This window comes from Branchiostoma belcheri, unplaced genomic scaffold (genome assembly GCF_001625305.1).
Source record: "Branchiostoma belcheri isolate BF01 breed outbred unplaced genomic scaffold, Haploidv18h27 scaffold2, whole genome shotgun sequence".
Lineage (NCBI taxonomy): Eukaryota > Metazoa > Chordata > Leptocardii > Amphioxiformes > Branchiostomatidae > Branchiostoma > Branchiostoma belcheri.
This window is the reverse complement of record NW_017803490.1, coordinates 4783734-4802108: the sequence shown is the minus strand read 5'-3', so window position 1 is coordinate 4802108 and position 18375 is coordinate 4783734. Positions and strand designations below refer to the sequence as shown.

Sequence of the window (18375 nt, the reverse complement as noted above, 5' to 3'; positions counted from 1 at the left end):
GAAAGACACCAAAAGCACGCCAGGATCCAAGTGGTAGACATTTTCGGACAGGTAACTGAGAACTGTGCAGTAAATCAGAACTTATTTCCGGGTTGACAGGTCAAGTCTGGGCAAAGAAACAGTCAGGTCTGATTCTCTACAACGGATAAAGACATGTATCTGCGTATACTGTTGAATTCTCGATATCGTGATACTACAATACGTGGTCGTAGAAATGTTCGTTAACGTTACCTTCGACAGAGTATAAAAGGAGAAGAAGAAGTACATTTCAAGCGAGACGGAACATAAAAAATGACGTCACACATACATGGACCATGTTAGAGCAAACTGTCCTACTACATTTATATCTTCCACATGTTATATTTATGGCGGGAAACTTGTAAGTAGGATCATTCTTTTGAAAGCAAACTATCGTGTGTATCGTCTGTTGACTTGCACCCCCTTGTCCCATAGTGGAGTCGTCCGATTAAACACAGTATATACGCATGCGTGTTTACACCCGAAACACGGAAGTAACTAACGGAAACCCTCCGTTTTGGGCACTCACTAAACGACTGTTAAACAGGTATGTTTGTTTATCTTTATCATCTCTAGTTATTCCATACTTCATCAAGAAGTTTTTTTACTGACATTTCGGAGCAAGTGACTTTTTCACGGCTCACTTTCGGCCGCCAAATACCATGGATACGGTACAAGCGACCGTATTCAATGGCTTACTCCAGACGCCAGATTGGTTTCATTCGAAACAGCTAGCCACACTTCATGTGAAGTATGATTGCACATATCTTTCCAGGCAGTGTACAGGAATGCGAGTCATATTTGAAAAAAAAATAGTCGGTAAAATATGTATCATATATGATCTTGTATCACTGGCCTTAGGCCAGCCATACTCTTATTATCATTAACCTTATTTACATGCTACGCCCAATCGTTCTTATGTGAAAACGCGTACTTGTTTGCCGTGTACAACCAATGCCTTGTGTTTGACGATTGACGGTTACCATATGAAAACACCCACGTCAAATGACTCAGGCGACTAATTCAAAAATAATAACGCCCCGGGATTTGGTTACTGATTAACTGGGTGGGGCCACCTGCCTGAGATTCTCGGCCCTTAATGGCTTAAATGCTTTAGGATCTCTGATTACGTCATGATTAGATTTCCTGGCCATATGCGTTTGTAGGTCTGAAGCTGCCGTTTGTTTTCAGTTTCACAAGCAAAAATGATCACCCAGTGACGAAATGTGCCACGCCGTTAAACCTTGTTTTCATACTGCTTTGTTGTAGAAAATATACATGTACTATAACCTACGACTACGTATACCCTCAACTAATGATATTTATGGATCATTTGAACTCTAATTGTTGTAGTTATGAAAATTTTGTCATCTATTTTGTATTTTGAACGTATATATTTCTACTCTGTAGTTCACGACAGTCGTTGTACTTTTTGTTGCTTGTTTTTAAAGCTTCTAGATCTTCTATAAATTATAACAGCAACACCTGAAAGTACTTCAGATAACGTACGTACATGATTTATTGTTTTCAGATTTGTTTACTTGGCTTTGAGATGCAACAAGCTGTAAGATGATAATGAGGTGCATCTACTACGTCTCAGTCATTCTTGCTTTGACCATTCGAGGTACACCATGCCTTGTTATTTTATTCCGCACGATTTCATTCAGAATATGCAGTATTGACAATAGTATTGTAGGGGGTGGATGTGTTCCTTTCATTCCCTCACAGGTTTATGTGGGATTATCTCGGGTTTTACCTGATCATCATTAGCATAAGCTTAATTTAACCTAGGGTTAATTTTCCCATGGCATGGCCCGTTAGAGCAATTAATTACTAGTATACGTAGTTTGTGTCTTTCAAGTGACGTGCGTCATATGTAACGTTGTATTATATATGTGTACGAAAATAGTTTTTTTTTTTGTCAATTGGAAAAAAAACGTACCGGTACACAAGCTGCAGGCCACATGTACTAGCGATGTTCATGCTTTTATTAAAGCCCAAGGACAAGTTGAACAAGGGGCTCGGATCGGCGACGATGTTACCCTCACTTGTACCGGGGTGACTTACGATGGGCTGAGCCAATCTTGGAGCAAAGACTCCACCACACTTGTCGCCATCCAGACTCCTCTGGGGGGCACCACGCCTTCTCCGCCATTTTACTACGACAGTGACATCGCCACTGCGGGCCTGGCAAACAGGTTCATGGCTAGCGGCGATCTGACGACTGTGACAATCACAGATGTGACGGAGGGAGACGACGGAGCGTACCAATGTGCCTCAGGAAGTTCCTCGTATACTGTGCAGTTGATTTCATACAGTATGTACATAATGAAGAATTGGCTTTCATTACATTGCCTGTCCAGCGCCTATTTGGATACTTAATGTCTGGCATAGAAAATATGATAATCAAAATAAGTAATAACATTTTTCAGACACAGGTACCGGTTGTGGCTTCTTGTGACATTTTGGTACATCATAGTGATTTTGTTCTGGTGAAGATAATTTCCGTTATATGTAAGTGCCCATGATACACAAAAGTGAAAATTTGGCAAAGTGGTGTCAAATGCATTTGTAACTTTTGGGGGATTTTTTAATAACCAGTTTTAACTCATCAGTTACTGACGGCCACGGAAGATTGATTTTATCTGATGTTATCGACATGTTTCCTTTATGTAGAGCTACTTTCAGTAGCGGTACAGCCTGAAAGTCCTGTTACTGGATACGTTGGAGATACAGTTGACTTCACCTGTACAGCAGACAGCAAACCTGCGGCCAGCTTCAACTGGACAAAACAAGGGGACAGCAACTTCATGACAACTGGAGCCACCCTGCGGCTCAACGATTTGAAAACAAACAACACCGGGACCTACGTGTGTACAGCCTACCACCAATACGCCAGTGAAACCGCCTCTGTACAACTGAATGTGAGCCCAGGTGAGATACTCTGGTCATAGTCGTAGTTGCACATTCTTCTTTCTCCCAAAACATTATCATCATAATCATTCTGGTAGAAAAGGCTTTTAGCCCAAGGAGCTTCTTTTTTTCTCTATAGAGCCAAGTTTTATTGCTGAATAGTAATAATAGTAATAATAATAATAATGATAAAATAATAAATGAACTTAATAGTAATTAGTTTGATATGCATCAATCAGTTTATCAGACTATTATATCATGTTAGCCATAAACACAAGTTAGTTTTTATGCTGAAACAGACTCTTGTTTTATTGCAGCATCCTTGAAACCGGGACTCAGTACTGGCGCAATTGTGGGGATCGTGATTGGATCGTTGGCTGGAGTAGCCCTGATTGTTATTCCGATTGTGATCGTCCTGACGAAACCAAAAATATGCTATAGCTAGCTACCAGATGCTTTATGAGTGAACATTGTACTTTTTTGTAAAATTACAGCAACTGAGCTATTATTTGATGCATGTCAAATAGAGGCCCTGAGGTCTTACGGTTTGGCTGTTTTTCTTTTCCGTGAGGTAATTCAATGGCTACCAAATGAACAACTGTGTATGTGCCAATCATATTGTACAGAATCATTTATTTTCTCAATATGTATGAGATTATTTCCGAGTCCAGTTGGTAATCATAGTATTATGGACAAACTGTATCTATGCATATGTAGACCACTTGCGAGTATAGCTTTATCTTTGTTGCAAATCTTGAATAGAAGTGGCGCATAAGTGAAAATATTTAATGGTTTAAGAAACAATTTTTTTTTAATTGTGATATAACGTTAAATGTGGAAGCCGATGATCATTTAAATTTTACTTGCTCTCCAGAGTTCTATTGAAGAAATCTTTATTCCTTTCTATACAACTGTTTCAGATGTAGATTTGAATTGATATATTATTGTGAATTGCTTGCCTGGATAAAGTCTGCTTGAGCATATATGAACTTGATCGAGGGTGTTTTTGAGAGACTTAATGTCGTGCCAAAAAAATTGTTGGCATCATAGACATAGATTTAGTCAATAGATGGCTTACGAAATGACGTTGCTCTAGTTTAGAAAGATGCTAAATCTATGTAGTTGACATGGCCTGTTCATAGGAAAATCCCAGATGTATAGATTTTTGTTTGCAGGCAGCTTCAATACTTTCTAGAAGACTTTATTGATAAATGTGTTCTTGTTTGATTTTGTGCCATGTTTATTTTACCACTAGAGAGGCTTGCTTTATCTAATTATGAAACCTTATTTTGGACGGAACCTTGTGTTTCCTCGTTAATTTTTGAAATATGCCAATGCACGAGTGCAGAATTCATATACGACCCCGTAATTGCAATTTCATATTTTCTTTTTTTGCACGATAGAGAAGTGAACATAAACAACGCTGTCTTAAACACCACACACACAAACACACACACACACACACACACACACACACACACACACACACACACACTCTCTCTCTCTCTCTCTCTCGACACACACATACACACACACCAAAAACACACTCAATATCCCACGTTGTTGCCGCGAGTGGAGGCTTTTTCTACCTCCATGGTTGTTGTGAGCAATAGTATCTGCTATCCTCATTCACACCACGGTCTGCCTTGCCTTGACAGTTGAGTCCGGCCCACCATCATGTCAAGAAAATTATTGATCCTGATGCATTGTGCTGCGTAATCAAACAGGACTGCCTGTAACCACTTGTCTATGTCCCTTCAACCTGTAGTTCTGATCAGTTCCGCTTGGACATTTCGAACCACACGTCCTGCAAGGCATTTCCTAAAACCAGAAAGACCCTATTGAAACCACGCCTACATCACGTGACCTTAGATCCCGCCTCCGCCAAAAAATACGTTACCGGCGCCTGCGCACTAGCACCCGGAAGTAGTCTGGGCTCAGCCCAAAGCCATTTTGTGCCGATTTTCAAAGAGCGCTGCGCGGTTTTAGACAAGTTTCAGGTATGTACCACTTCAACCATACGTATATTACGATTGTTTCTTATTGATGTGAGTGTGAATGAGTTCGTTAAGAACAAAACTGTTGTTGTGATACTTTATCGCGATTTGTGCCAAGGCAACAACTTACAACGATACAAGGAAGTCGGTTTGGACCTTTCCCTACTACGACTACAGTTTCTTCTACTGCTCCAGCTAGCTTTACTCAAAACTACAACACACGTGACTTAGTTTTCCCGAAAAAGAAGCTACGAAAATGTTGTGATGGGATTCCATTTGGAAGCAGCTATAATGGCATGAAAAGGGTTTGAGGCAAGCGTAGGACGGATTCGAATTTTTGAAAACTTACTAAAGGTTGTGGGTGGGTCCGCCCGCTGCCTTCCATATGATTAAAGCCTGGTCAGAGAGTTGTCTTCGACCGAAGAGGTTCAAAAACCTACTTGCTTCGACCGATTTTAATTCGGTGTAACAAGTTATACATATATATCAGGCCAAATGATCATGATTGGGTGTTTACAGTTAATAAAACTTTATTCAAGGCAAACTTCAGACAGGAAAACTCTCCAATTTTTGGTGGTGACCTAGTTTTCTTTGAACCAAAATTCAAATTCACATACTAGTAGGTGTTTGCTTCCAAAATGGTGTTAAACTTTGTTGATTGTGAAAGAAAGCAGACTTTATTTGGTTTTGTCAATCAAGACAAGAAAAGAGAATGTTGTTGATATGATTCATAACAAAATAAAATTTGATGTGTCATGTTCTAATCCTGTGATGTCAATTTCCTGTGCCAAGATGGTGTTTTGCTGCTTGTTGGTCGCTTGGTGGGGATTTTGTGGATATCAGAGTGGGTGTGTCTGTAGACAGCATCACTCCATGCAAATTGTGGATGGATCCTCCTAAAATTTAAATACCTACTAGTACAAGGTACCTATAGGTTGTCAAAAAAAGGTCAAGTGAAATCATGGACAATGTCAAGTTCAATTACATGTAATAACATTTTGGAACACGTCCAAGCAGAGCAGATATGATTCCTACATTGGATGATTTGATGATAGTATATTTTTTTCAACATGTTCAACATGCATAATCAATATTATACATTTTATTATATATAAAGACATAAATCAGATATCATATTAGTTTCTAAGGTTCTAAGTAAAACTTCATGGATGGATTCTTATTGGACTTTGTTTTATTCATTTTTAGGCATATTTTATCAAGACAAGCTTGCTTCGAGGTTGAAAACAATGGCTTTCAGCAGAAGAGGGTTCATAGTTACCCTGGTATTCTGTCTGTTACTGTTGGCAGGTTAGTACAATTTATATACATATTGATTTCTTGGATATTTTTGTGTAATATTTGCATGTGATCATCAGTAGCAAGCTTAAGTGTAACTGTAAGTTTTGATTGATGCACTTCTGAGATATCTGTTGAAAAAGTTGCTTAGTTGTAGTGTGGGGTGTTGCTACACATGAAATGAATACCATGCAAGTTACACAATATGCTTGCATTTAGCAATTATATGATATTATAGTAATTTATACAAGTTTTTTTATCTATTTGTGTGCCTTTATTTTTTTCTGTATGTTTTGATATATTGTACTTTATAGTATAGGCCTGTCTTTGGATAAGTACTGTAGCTGCTCCTAACTTTACATAGTTGTAATGTATCTCCGATTTGTGAATGATTGTTTAGAAATACATTGCTCAATGTACTTTTTATGTATCATGCAGATGTCTATGGCCAAGTCAGCAACGACACCAGAGCATTTCCTGTTGGTGGTACCACAACTCTCCCCTGTACTGGAGTTCCCTATGACGGAGTCACTAAACACTGGGAGAAAAATCCAGTACTTCCGATCAAGTACCTGGTAGCGATTCAGACACCACTCGGGCAGTCGTCACCTTCAGCACCGTTTTACGATGAGACCAACATCGCAGCAGCCGGTCTGACTGGCAGGTTCACAGTTGCTAATGACTTGATGACTGCAACCATCACAGCAGTGAGGGAGACGGATGATGGGGACTATAGATGTGCTTCTGGAGCATCAGAGATCATACATAAACTTGTCATATACAGTAAGTATTTCTTTTAGTTTATGAGTTATTTGCTGAAATGTTGTGAATAGTTTTTTCACCAATTATAATATACACATTTATGCCTTGATGAAAGCTTTGACCCAATGTAACCTTGAGGCAACTTCCAAGGCTTAGAGCCAAGAATGCTACATATACACACATGTATATAACCAACTTATCCACCTCATCTAAGCAATGGGATACTCAAAAATGAAAAAGGCTTGAGTGGCAATGTGTTTTGGACCTGACCATTTAACTTAAAGATGAGAAATGTACTTGTACAATGTACAGACTACAGAGGATCTCATTTGCTTTTTGTTTGCTCCCAAAAGATGAATTTGAATAATATTTATGTTTTAGTGAAGTGTAGAGTTTGATTGAATTGACTCAATTTTAAAAGCATTATGTACAATTTTTTCCAGAACTGGATTCGGTGCGTATACAGCCTCCTGGAACTGTCGAGGGATATGTTGGAGGTACGTTTGATGTCACTTGTGATGCAGACAGCAAACCCACACCCAGCTTCAACTGGACAAAACAAGGAGACAGCAGTTTCACAGCAACAGGAGCCACTCTGCGGATCAGCAGTCTCACTATGAACCATACTGGCACATACGTGTGTACAGCCTACCATGCGTATGCCAGTGATACTGCTAGTGTGCAGTTGACAGTCAGTGAAGCAGGTAAGTGATACTGCAGTGTAGAATGTAACCATTTTTGTGGTGAAGCATAATCAACACAACATGAAAATAAGGGTAAACACTAGTACTGATTTTAACTGCACAAACATTCCTCTTTTCAATAGCTCAGACTCAGTGTATACTGCTTCCTTGTGCAGATTTGTTTTCTATGGACATGATCACTGACATTTTATCATTTTTCGTTTCCTGACATGTAACTGTGTCTGATTTTATTCAAATGATACGTTGTAGCTTTAAAAGACTTTTTTTGTTTTATGCATCATAAAAAAGAAAATGGTTGTTTCAGTCAGGAAAAACAATATGGGGCATTGGCAAGAGCTACAAGACCTTGGTGATATGACACCAGTACCCACAAAAGCTTATAAATATAATACAAAAGTTTTTGTTTTTGAGCTTTCAGAGAATATTTTAAAACTCTTGCCCTCCCTCATTTTTAGCCTTACTGGAACATCCTTTATGTTATCATTGGCGAGGTTGATCTAAGTTTTATACTGTGATGAACTATCTTTCTATCCTTGGCACTCTTCATTGCACATTTCTTCTGAACTTTGTCTCCAAGTCTGCTTTATCACTTTAACTCTTGTTGCTTACTGGTAATGCCTTCACCTACACCAGCTTTTACAGAAAAACATTAATAATGGAGCCATCTTGTATTATTTCTAGAGCTGACCGTCGCTCCCACTTCACAAGGACGAACAGGAGGTATTACATTCTTGATTTATCAAACTGTGTGTACAAAACAAAGTGTCCCCTTCACAAAACATGAATCCCCTCAGAAAAAAATCATCTTCATTGACCTTTTCTTTCAAATTCCTCGACAATTTTTCTAGTTATCCTCTTGTGTGTTTTAGACTCTATTTTCTGGTAATGTGTGTTTGTCTTCATTTGTCCTCAGTTGTCACCTCCGTCCCAATCTCTGCATCCAAATCACCAGGTGAAGGCAGGGCAAAATCTCCTCATTTCGCTTCCTTCTAACACTAGCAGCACCCTCGCTCATAGAACTTGTTCACGTCATCTGTTATAGTTTTCTTTTAGTTCATTATAATGGTTTTCTTTCAGTTACCATTGCAAGTAATGCTTTTACTTACTCAAATAATCCTTCCATAATGTCTACAGTAGTTTTGCTTTTAGTTTTGTTTTTAGTTTGTGTGCAGTGCATTTACTTACTGGACCTACCTATGTTGGTTTCTTGTAGGTCCTAATGATGGTTCAAACGCCCCGCAAACAGGTGACAACCTTTACTGACCTTCTAACGGCCCATCCCAAAGCTTCCCTCTTCCTAACACTATCTTCTCTGCTAATTCTCATTATTACTGAACTCTGATCTTATTGATTTACTAAGTAGTACATACGGTACTATGTGTTGTTCGTCAACACTACAAATCAAAATGGTGTACACAATTATTGCACTTTCTGTATGTTTCTGTGGTGTTTCTTTTTTTGCTGGTGATAGGGTGCTGGTGGTGATTGTACTGTATGTCCTGTTGTCAGACTTGATTTGAAAGTATCATTGTTTGATTTGCAAAATTATTGTCCCCTGTCCTCTTTCAATGTAGAATATCCTTATGCAAAAGAAGACATTTTTATTACTCGAAATCTGTTTGGTGAATGTCATTTCTGTAGCTCCTGAACTAGAATTCTTTTTTTGCTTAATTTGACAATTTTAAACTATAAAAACATTTACCAAAAACCATAGTTTCTGTATTTTGTTCCGATTTTGATAAAGAATGGTGGACACAAGTTTTGAATCTCATTAACAAATTTTAGTTGTACATGTACTTGAAATGTGACTGAAATCATTGTTAAGATGAAAGACATTGCTATGTAGGACCAATGGATACTAACAGAAACCATTGACACTTCAGGAGGAGCAAATACAGGAGCTATTGTGGGCGGTGTCATTGGAGCAACGGCATTCGTAGGTGTGATGGTAGCCGTGGCGTTCTTCGTGCTTCGGAAGAAACGCGCGGATAGGGGTGAGAAAGATGGAGGTAAGGAACAAGGGTTGCCTGATGGTTTGGTTTGAACTAAACTCTCCCTTTTGTACTGAAACACTCACGACTACTCTTAATGCCAAGCTTAAGCTGCACTGTACATGTACATGCACTGTATATGCCTGTCGCATGTACCAAAACACATATTTTTTAGAAGTATTGTACAAACCCAAATCCAAAGTATATCTTCTAACTGTAATAATAGAACATGTTTACCAACAAAACATGATTTTAATTTGTAACTGTAGAGAATATTCTGTAATTTTTATCTTCAGTTGAAGATTTTCTAGGTAATTTGATAAGCCCTATTTTTAGATATAGATTGCACTCATGATAATTTTTGTGTATACATTGCTGGTATCACATTCCAAGATCTTGCAGTTTCTATACCAGGAAGGCAATTCAATTAGAATAGATTTATTTTAGGAGGACATGACAGTTACAGTTGTGCATGTATGCTTGTATAGGAAACATGCCATGGCTGTGACTGAACTGAACAGTCATCTCAAATGTTATTCTGGGAAACTCCAGGGACAGGAAGCATCTGTGTGTTTCTTAGAATAGATTACTGACTTCCACCTTGGATTTAGATAGCATTTGTCATGACAAAGACATGCTACAGTACAGGATCATTCAAAACTATTTAAGTCCATTGTTAGTATTTAGGTCAAAAATTGCATTAGACTTTAAAAAATTTTGACAGCAGTTTTTGTCATGATCCTAAAGCTGTTTTATATGTAGTAATGCAATAATATCCAGAATATTAATTTTAAATTTTTTATAGAATAATAAATTTAGATATGTATATAATGGACATGTACAGTGCTGGCTATACATCTGTGCTGGCATTTCTGTTTCAGTATTTAGCTGGTTTTTCAAATGACTTCTAGATAATCATTCTTATGAATATTTAGAATCTTAACTTAAGATTTTCCTTTGATTTTGCTAATCTAGAAGAAAGTTCCCTTCTAATCTTGAAACCTGATGGCACACCTTGCTTCTTAAGGTGTCTCCAAACTGTCCTTGTTTTTCTGATATATAATTTAATTACATTAATAATTAATAATAATTACATGTAGTTGTAGTGAATTTTCTCATCTGTCCTCTGTTACACTATCTTATACATACTAGTATGTATTGTGTAATTATTGTAGTCCTCTACTGTAAACTAAAAGTGCCTTAGTTTGGTTATCACTGGGAACTTACTGTATTTGGAAAAATCCAGAATTTTCCATTTTATTCAGAGTTGCTAAAGATAGTCTGATGGTTTTTGAATGAACATTTTTTTTGCAAAAATGTAACGCATGAAACAGTTTACCAATTGTAATGTTCAGCAAAAGCACTGAATATGATACAGTCCCGTCAAAAGGAAGCCATTTGCAGTATATTTTGGAAACATTTTACTTGTAATGTTTGCAAAACAACTTAAATCTTAAAAGCTGCGCCATTGGACAGGGGCCTGTTTACATGCATTTGTCATGCGAATGATCGCTAAGTGAGGGCAGTCACGGGACAGTCTTGGACATGTATGTGTTGTACAAAATTCAGCTGATTTTCTTGGAAATGACTCACTGTTGTAGATCCTTGTTGGCTTTTAGTTCTGTCACAGCCTGCTTACAAACACTACACATTCAGTGGTCAACAGTGAATGTGGCCACGTACATGTAACTGACATGAACTAAGTGCCCAAATTAGGAACACTGATCACGACTACCATAAGTCGGTGTTGGTACAGTCATGAATAATTTAGTTATCACCACTTTCCATCCATCATGAAGTGCCACCTGACAAAATATAACATGATCTTGACTAATAATATCTGAGTAAGCATATTTTTGGCAATAATTATTGTAGTGATAAAGTTGTAATGAATATGTACAGAATAGATTGTAGGTCAATTTTCCGTTGAGAAATTTTCTCATTCTGTCTTTACTATCTGTTCCACTACATATTGAAAGGTTGTATCTACATGTAGTTGCCACATTTGACTTTTTTAAGACTCAAATGGTCTACAAAAATGAAGCATTTGGATATATTTACAACAGTTTTTCGCAGCCCCCCCCCCCAAAAAAAAGAAAAATAACAAAATTTCAGGAGTTCCCTTCACACATTGACTCTGATTTGAGTATATGGATATCAACATACAGTATGTTTCCACTGACTTGTTGTTTTGGCATATTAAGTTTGTGTATGTTGTACCCTTCAGTTGAAAGTGGAAATGACGAGGTAACCTACCATGCAGCTGGCCATCCCGGGGCTCCTGAGAACATGTCACGCCCACCACCGGTAAGTTCTACGTTTTCTTATTTCTTGAGACCACCTTATTTCTTGAAGCATATTGCTAGTTTGTAGAATGTGTTTTGGGGTAGAATTTTCGTGTGTTTTTTTAAACAATTTTTCTCCATACTCATTTGATGTACATGTGATCATTTAAGGAAAGAGCAGTCAAAAGATATAATTTTATATTTTGTACACACATAGTGACATACAAGAGTTGTGAGTGAATGCAGAAGACATGCTTGCTTGCACAATTTTTGTTCCTCTCAATTGTTTTTCCTTTTCTTTTGCAACTCTTGCCTTCAAAAGGCTGGCAAAGCATAGGCAAAACAAGACCATAAATTTCCGTTCTTTGCTTGCAGTTCCCTTTGCTTGCACAAGGCCATCTTACAGGTCATCTATGCTAAATCATTAACCATGTGAGCCTTTAGACTTGACCCAAAGTCAGCATGTGGCTGTAAAATATTTATATTCTTCCCTTTAGAGGTTCACTCGACTCACTGTAGTGTCAGCAGTCATGCTCACCAAAAAAAATATTGCAGTGTTTTTTATAGCTTAGACCACACCAATTTAATTTCTTGGTTAACGGATTTTTCTAGAAAAATAATGGAGCGGGCGGGTGAAAAAAAATAAAAATAAAAACAGGCCTAGGCATCCTATTATGGCCCAAAATGGTACGATAGGAGCCATGAAGTCAACACACCAGGCTGGTTCAAAATTTAAACAATGAATTTTTAACTTTTAATGATACCATTGCATTGAAAGATGGAATAACTGTAACGACTAGGAAGAAAAGGACTGTTTTACACTGTTCAGGGCAAAATATGAGCATTTTGCAGTTGATTCTGAATTTTTATTTTTATTTACAAATCAGAAAAAAATGAAGCGGGCAAATCCGTTAACCAAGAAATTAAATTGGTCTGGCCTTATTTAGAATTTTTGCATTTGACTAAATTTGGCTTTATGTCATGCAACCCTTACAGAGGAAGGAAGGTATGGGGCACTGTAAATTATCAGTCAATTTGCATGAATACTTTAGAGGTACAAGAATTTATGTTATCGGCTACTAAAATATTTATCAAGCCATAGTCCATTTGGTTATCCTAAACAAATCTGGAATTAGAACGCACAGAACTGCATGTTCCATTTTTTTTTCTTTAACGAAAATACTGTTTGTCAAAATGTTAAATCAATATGGTAGAGATTGTTAAAACCATGTAAGAGTTATGCGATTTGGAAAATGTAGAAAAATCTACCGCTTTATTATGATTTTACTTTTAATTTGCTTTAGCTGTGCCTGAAGCTCATGTCTTGTTGCCAAAGGTGAACTTTTGCATTTTTTTCTGTTTATCATTTATTATTCTTTAATTGTTCTGTTTGCTTCATCTGCATCTAAAATACGCTACAGTTGTTCTGTCTAGATTAGATGAAAGTAAAACCAAAACTTGTCTCACTCCCAAGTAAACATTAACAAAACACTCTGTTTATTTTTGCCCAAAAAAATATACACAAAACAGAAGTCACAATCTTCAGTTGATCACTGCATAGAATAAATAGAGGAACTGTCATAAAAAGAAATGAGTTTTTTTATTACAACTACTCCTGCCATAAAAAATATCATATCAGCAGATACCTAGTCTATAGGTCAAAATTATTATACTATTATGGTTTGGTATTCAAGTTGCGAGTGAAGAATAAATTTGTGTTTTTTTTCCTTCTTGTAATGTCTGCAACTGTAAAAATGAATGATTCATTTTACCTTCTTAGCAACCAAACCATTATCTCTACAACTGTCCATATGTGATGTATATCACACCTACATGTGAATCCATGTGGAACAATGTGTTGGTGTTATTGGGGTTAAAAATTATGTACCTTGTCAAACCTGTTTGGTAGGTCCACGGCTGATCACACCACGTAGTACATAACTCTTAAGTGTCGTAACACTGAGACAACTCTGCCACCTGTTGACACTGTTTTTGTTTTTAATGACATGCATGTGTTTTGTGTTGTTTTGTCTTTTCTAGCAAAGCCACAATGCAACACATTACCTTTGTCTTCATTTCTGAATGCAAATTTCAAATATCTAGTTGTCTAATTATTATTACATGACTTAACTGAGTGAAAATAAACAGTAGTCATGTTGTCTTTTTAAAATGTTTTAGAGCATACTTTTGCAGTTGTGTTATTGACAATTTGTTAAAAATTCTGTGTGGTTAATCGTAACATGCATATGCAAATAGTAGAAAATATTAGACAAAATTTATGACTCAATAAGGTCAAACAAACAATACATGTACATGAAAAATATGGCACACAGCAAATGTCCTGTAAATTCATTTATTTTGCTGAATCCTAATTCTGTGGTAGTAGGGAAATGCATTGTTCATCCCCCCTTGAAACAGTTTTGTAGTATGGTATTAATACATTGGAAATGCACCTTTGCAGTGACATAATTTTTTGGTAAAAAGGTTGCGATGAAAATGAAAATCCTCTGCAAACATAACAACATTTGCAGTGCATTTACCTTATTTCTTATGAATAACAATATCATTTTTATCATGTAGAACCAGCCGGAAGTGATGTACGCAGAACTGGACCTTAAGAACGCGCCCGCCGGCTCCCGTAAGCCGTACGTCGCCACACCCGACGATTCGCCGACTGAGTACGCTCAGATCCGCCCGAGCAAACCACCACGATCGACTGTGCCCCATACCCTGGCCCCTGATGACAAAACAGAATACGCTTCCATAACCAAGCCAAAGCCTAATAAAAGGTATTAAACTTGTTTTCAACACTGGTCACTTCCAACCTGGAAAAGTTATTATGTACCAAATATAAAAGTATATACCATAATTTACATAATTTATGACAGTTGCATTTTTTATTTTTTCTATGCAAATAATTTTTCTTTGATTGAAGCAACACATACTTATGATAAGTCACAAACAAGTTACATATGTACTGAAACTTCATGAATAAAATCCTATTTCTCAGTGGTTTTGCTCTGGCTATAGCGAATGACCTTGCGCTGTGATACCAAATTTCATCATACTTTTATCAAGGTTTGAACAAATCAAAATTTAAAATTGGAGAGCACTACAATAACTGACCAGTCTTTGAAGTGACCAGTGAATTATGACCAGCTGTCTGGTGGTTTTCGACCCCCCCCCCCTCCCTACCTTTATAACCCAATGTAACTTTCAGTTCTAAAAAGACTTCATGATGCTGGTATTAGATTAGATATCATCTTAATGAGAGCCGTGTATTGATAATTTATTGTGATCTCTTGTTCAAGACATTTCTGATACGATAGAAATCAGTTGGCCACAGATCAAAGTTTAATAGATCAAAGTTTATGAGTTGTTGATGTTCAATGGTACATAACATATACATGTAGTGTGTTCATGGCTTACTGGGTTCGGAGACAAAGGTTTGGTGAAGGGTACTGAACACTAATGAGTAATGGTGACAGGCCCTGGGCTATGTAGCATAGACAACAAACAACCATTGTCACAACTTTTACCACTACATGTATGCTTTCCTACCCCAAATATTTTCCCTGGTCCCTAAGTGTCATTCAGAGAACAAAACTGCGTTTTTTTACAGACTTGACCTGCAAGCAGTCTAGAGGGCACCTTGAAGTGGAGAATTCTGCTATATTTTCGCCCCCCTCCCCCCTAAAATTGTCCCAAAGTGACAACCAGTGCCTCTGTTTTGGGGATTTGTAGACACAAACTGTAGTGTCGTAGCCCCAAATAACATTCCAACCCTGACTAAAATTGACAAATGATGTGAATATAGTCTATACACTGAGGACTAAAATATGCTGACTACAGATCGTACTAAAAGATTATGTATTAATTGATTGCGAGTTGAAGAGGTCACAGATAAGGCCTGCTGACAAAAAATGATCACAGAACCTCCGTATTATTTTTTTGCAATTGAAAATCAAGCCAGAAGAAACTTAAGTTTGAGAATAATGTAGAAATTATATTTGGAGCATATACTTTTTATATATAAGCTAAAATCATGAGAATCTTTCAGACAAAATTTGTTGTAACAGAAATAGCCATAGGCAATTTGACATTTGGTGCAGATGTAAAGCATGATAACAATCTGTTCTGTTTTCTTATCCTTGAATACTATTTAGGCTTATGCTGACAGAGCTGAAAAAATTGTGTAGTTTAACAGCCTTTTTTATGAAAACACTGCCTTTTTAGGGGAAGTTGAAAATTACAAACAAGCACTTGACAAGGTAAAACTGGCTGGTTGCTATAATGTAAACAGGGTTTTTCATGCAAATCAGTATTTGATAGATCTAAGATATGAACTGTATTTAATCAAGGTTTATTTAGAGATTTAATGAGATCATGATTGGCAAAGGACTATTGCATATCACTGTGTTTGGGCACTTGCATTGGAAATACATTTTTGCAATATGCAAAATGCTAAATCTCTACATAATGGTTGGATGTACAAAATGTACATGTAATTTGTTCACCCACTATACTACATAATATTAATACAGTGTGTGCTTTTAAATACCACAACTGTTACATTTCTAATGCCTTCTAGTTTCATCTACACTAAAGGACAGTTAAAAAAACACAAAAAAGCACAGAATCCCAAAAGAGTGGATTCCTTTGGCTTTGCAGAAAACTTTTGCAATGAACATATTCTTTTCAAATTGGCAACCGAAATGTTAGTGAAATAGCAAAGACATCTAGAACCATAGAGGCTCTACCTCCATGCTAGAACAGAAAAGAATGGATATGTGTAACTATTAAGTGTTAGAGGAACACAGAATGGTATGTGGAAGTTAGACAATATATAGAAGGGCATTGAAAAAAGTGGTAAATTGACATTATTAAAAAAATCAAAACATGTACTCCTATTTTCTATGCATGTAATTGTAATGTATATTTTTGTGCTTGACAATCACTGTAATAGTGTACCATGCTCTTGACTTAAAAATTTGTTTAATCATAAACATACATTCTGTATAGATTTTTACTTTAATCCAGTAATTGTTGTATCATATTCTAGTAAATTCTATCTTTATAATGTTTTGCAAGTATATCCAGGAACCTGCAACCTGTAATGCCATTGGTCTCTGTGACTGTATGCCTGTTGGGAGATCCAATCACATCTCTCCTTTCATCCTAAGACTTACATTGCAGTAATTCATATCTTCTGTAAAATATATCCCCCTTCTTATGCTGCATATAATTGTTACAGACTTTTATATATAGATCTGAACTGTAAATAATCATACCATGTTGTGATCAAATTCTGTCTGTTTTACTTTTACATAATTGTTCTTACCTACTAAGTTCTTGTCTATTTGCTTATATTTGGTCTTGTCTCTTTAACCCTGGTTAAAGTATAAACTGTAGAAAAGTTTAGGTTGGAGGGTTAAAATATAAGATAATACAAGTACAAGGATTTGGTGTCAGACAAACTGTACATATGATAAGTGTGGCCTGATCACCCCTTTATTTCGTGACAGAATGGAACAGTCTAAATGAGGTATAATCTAAAAGGAGTGCATCAGAACATTCCATGTGATGTTTGTAGGGGTGCTATAATCTATTTTGTGTAATTTGGAAATGTGGTGTGATATTTGAAAGGTTTGGGAGTGTACATTTGTATATGACCAATAGTGATACAGTTGATCATTTAATCAACTCTAGAAATAGTTTTTTTTTTTTATAATTTGTTACATAAATCAGATATAGGTGTTACTAGAAGTCTAGATTGTGGGTTTTGGGTAGTCCATTGGATAAACTAGAGTTGCCTTCAGTTTTTAAACCCTCTATTCTGTACTTTAACTCTCAATAATCTGTTTCGTTGAATTTGTGCCTTAAAAACTTCTCTTTTATCTTAAGCTAATTTCTTCAATATAGATCTCAAAGTATTTTGTTTTTGTCATTTTTGTCACCTTTCTTTGGTAACAACAAATGTTCAAATGGACTATTCCAAAACCGTGTGATGCCTTTGATTTGAACGTGTACATTTACTATGCAATGTGTATATGGTGATTTATGGTCACATGTATTAGACTTTTTAAATAAATCAATGTTGATTGTAATGTTTTCAGGATTTTTTTTACCTTGTGTCTGCCATACTTTGATAGTTGTCCCCTGTGTTTTCTTATAATTTCAATTTTACTTTACAATTAATAGATACCCAAAGGAAATCGAAGATCTTACGAAAGCATTTGATAATTTGAATATCTCTACAAAGTTACACTGTCAGAGGTCTATCCTTCAAACTTTCAAGATTGAAAATTATGCATCAGAAGTCAAGTAGGTTGGCAGCACAGGTTTGTCAAATGACCCCCTCGGCCCCCAATTAAGGGTTTACCCTGTCTTGTTCAGTGATGAGTCGTTT

The 18375-nt window shown here is 36.6% G+C and overlaps 2 protein-coding genes across 5 annotated transcripts; both read left to right on the top strand.

Moving 5' to 3' along the window:
- The first annotated feature begins 498 nt into the window (after positions 1–498).
- On the top strand, positions 499–4083 carry LOC109468626 (carcinoembryonic antigen-related cell adhesion molecule 5-like). The gene is made up of 5 exons (XM_019766940.1): positions 499–565; positions 1550–1642; positions 2015–2335; positions 2695–2952; positions 3249–4083. Exons 2-5 carry the CDS (start codon positions 1588–1590, stop codon positions 3374–3376), a joined length of 762 nt encoding a protein of 253 aa, XP_019622499.1. The 5' UTR covers positions 499–565; positions 1550–1587; the 3' UTR covers positions 3377–4083.
- Positions 4084–4840: 757 nt separating this feature from the next.
- LOC109468593 lies at positions 4841–15867 on the top strand. Of its 4 annotated transcripts, XM_019766900.1 has the most exons (11): positions 4841–4931; positions 6135–6236; positions 6663–7007; positions 7430–7690; positions 8372–8410; positions 8604–8642; positions 8904–8936; positions 9574–9699; positions 11909–11988; positions 14547–14755; positions 15589–15867. In XM_019766900.1, exons 2-11 carry the CDS (start codon positions 6176–6178, stop codon positions 15608–15610), a joined length of 1215 nt encoding a protein of 404 aa, XP_019622459.1. In that variant the 5' UTR covers positions 4841–4931; positions 6135–6175; the 3' UTR covers positions 15611–15867. The 4 variants fall into 4 exon arrangements, with proteins under 4 accessions (XP_019622459.1, XP_019622460.1, XP_019622462.1 ...); XM_019766901.1 differs by lacking the exon at positions 8604–8642 and having other exon boundaries at positions 4842–4931; XM_019766903.1 differs by lacking the exons at positions 8372–8410; positions 8604–8642 and having other exon boundaries at positions 4842–4931; positions 7430–7687.
- The last annotated feature ends 2508 nt before the right edge of the window (positions 15868–18375 follow it).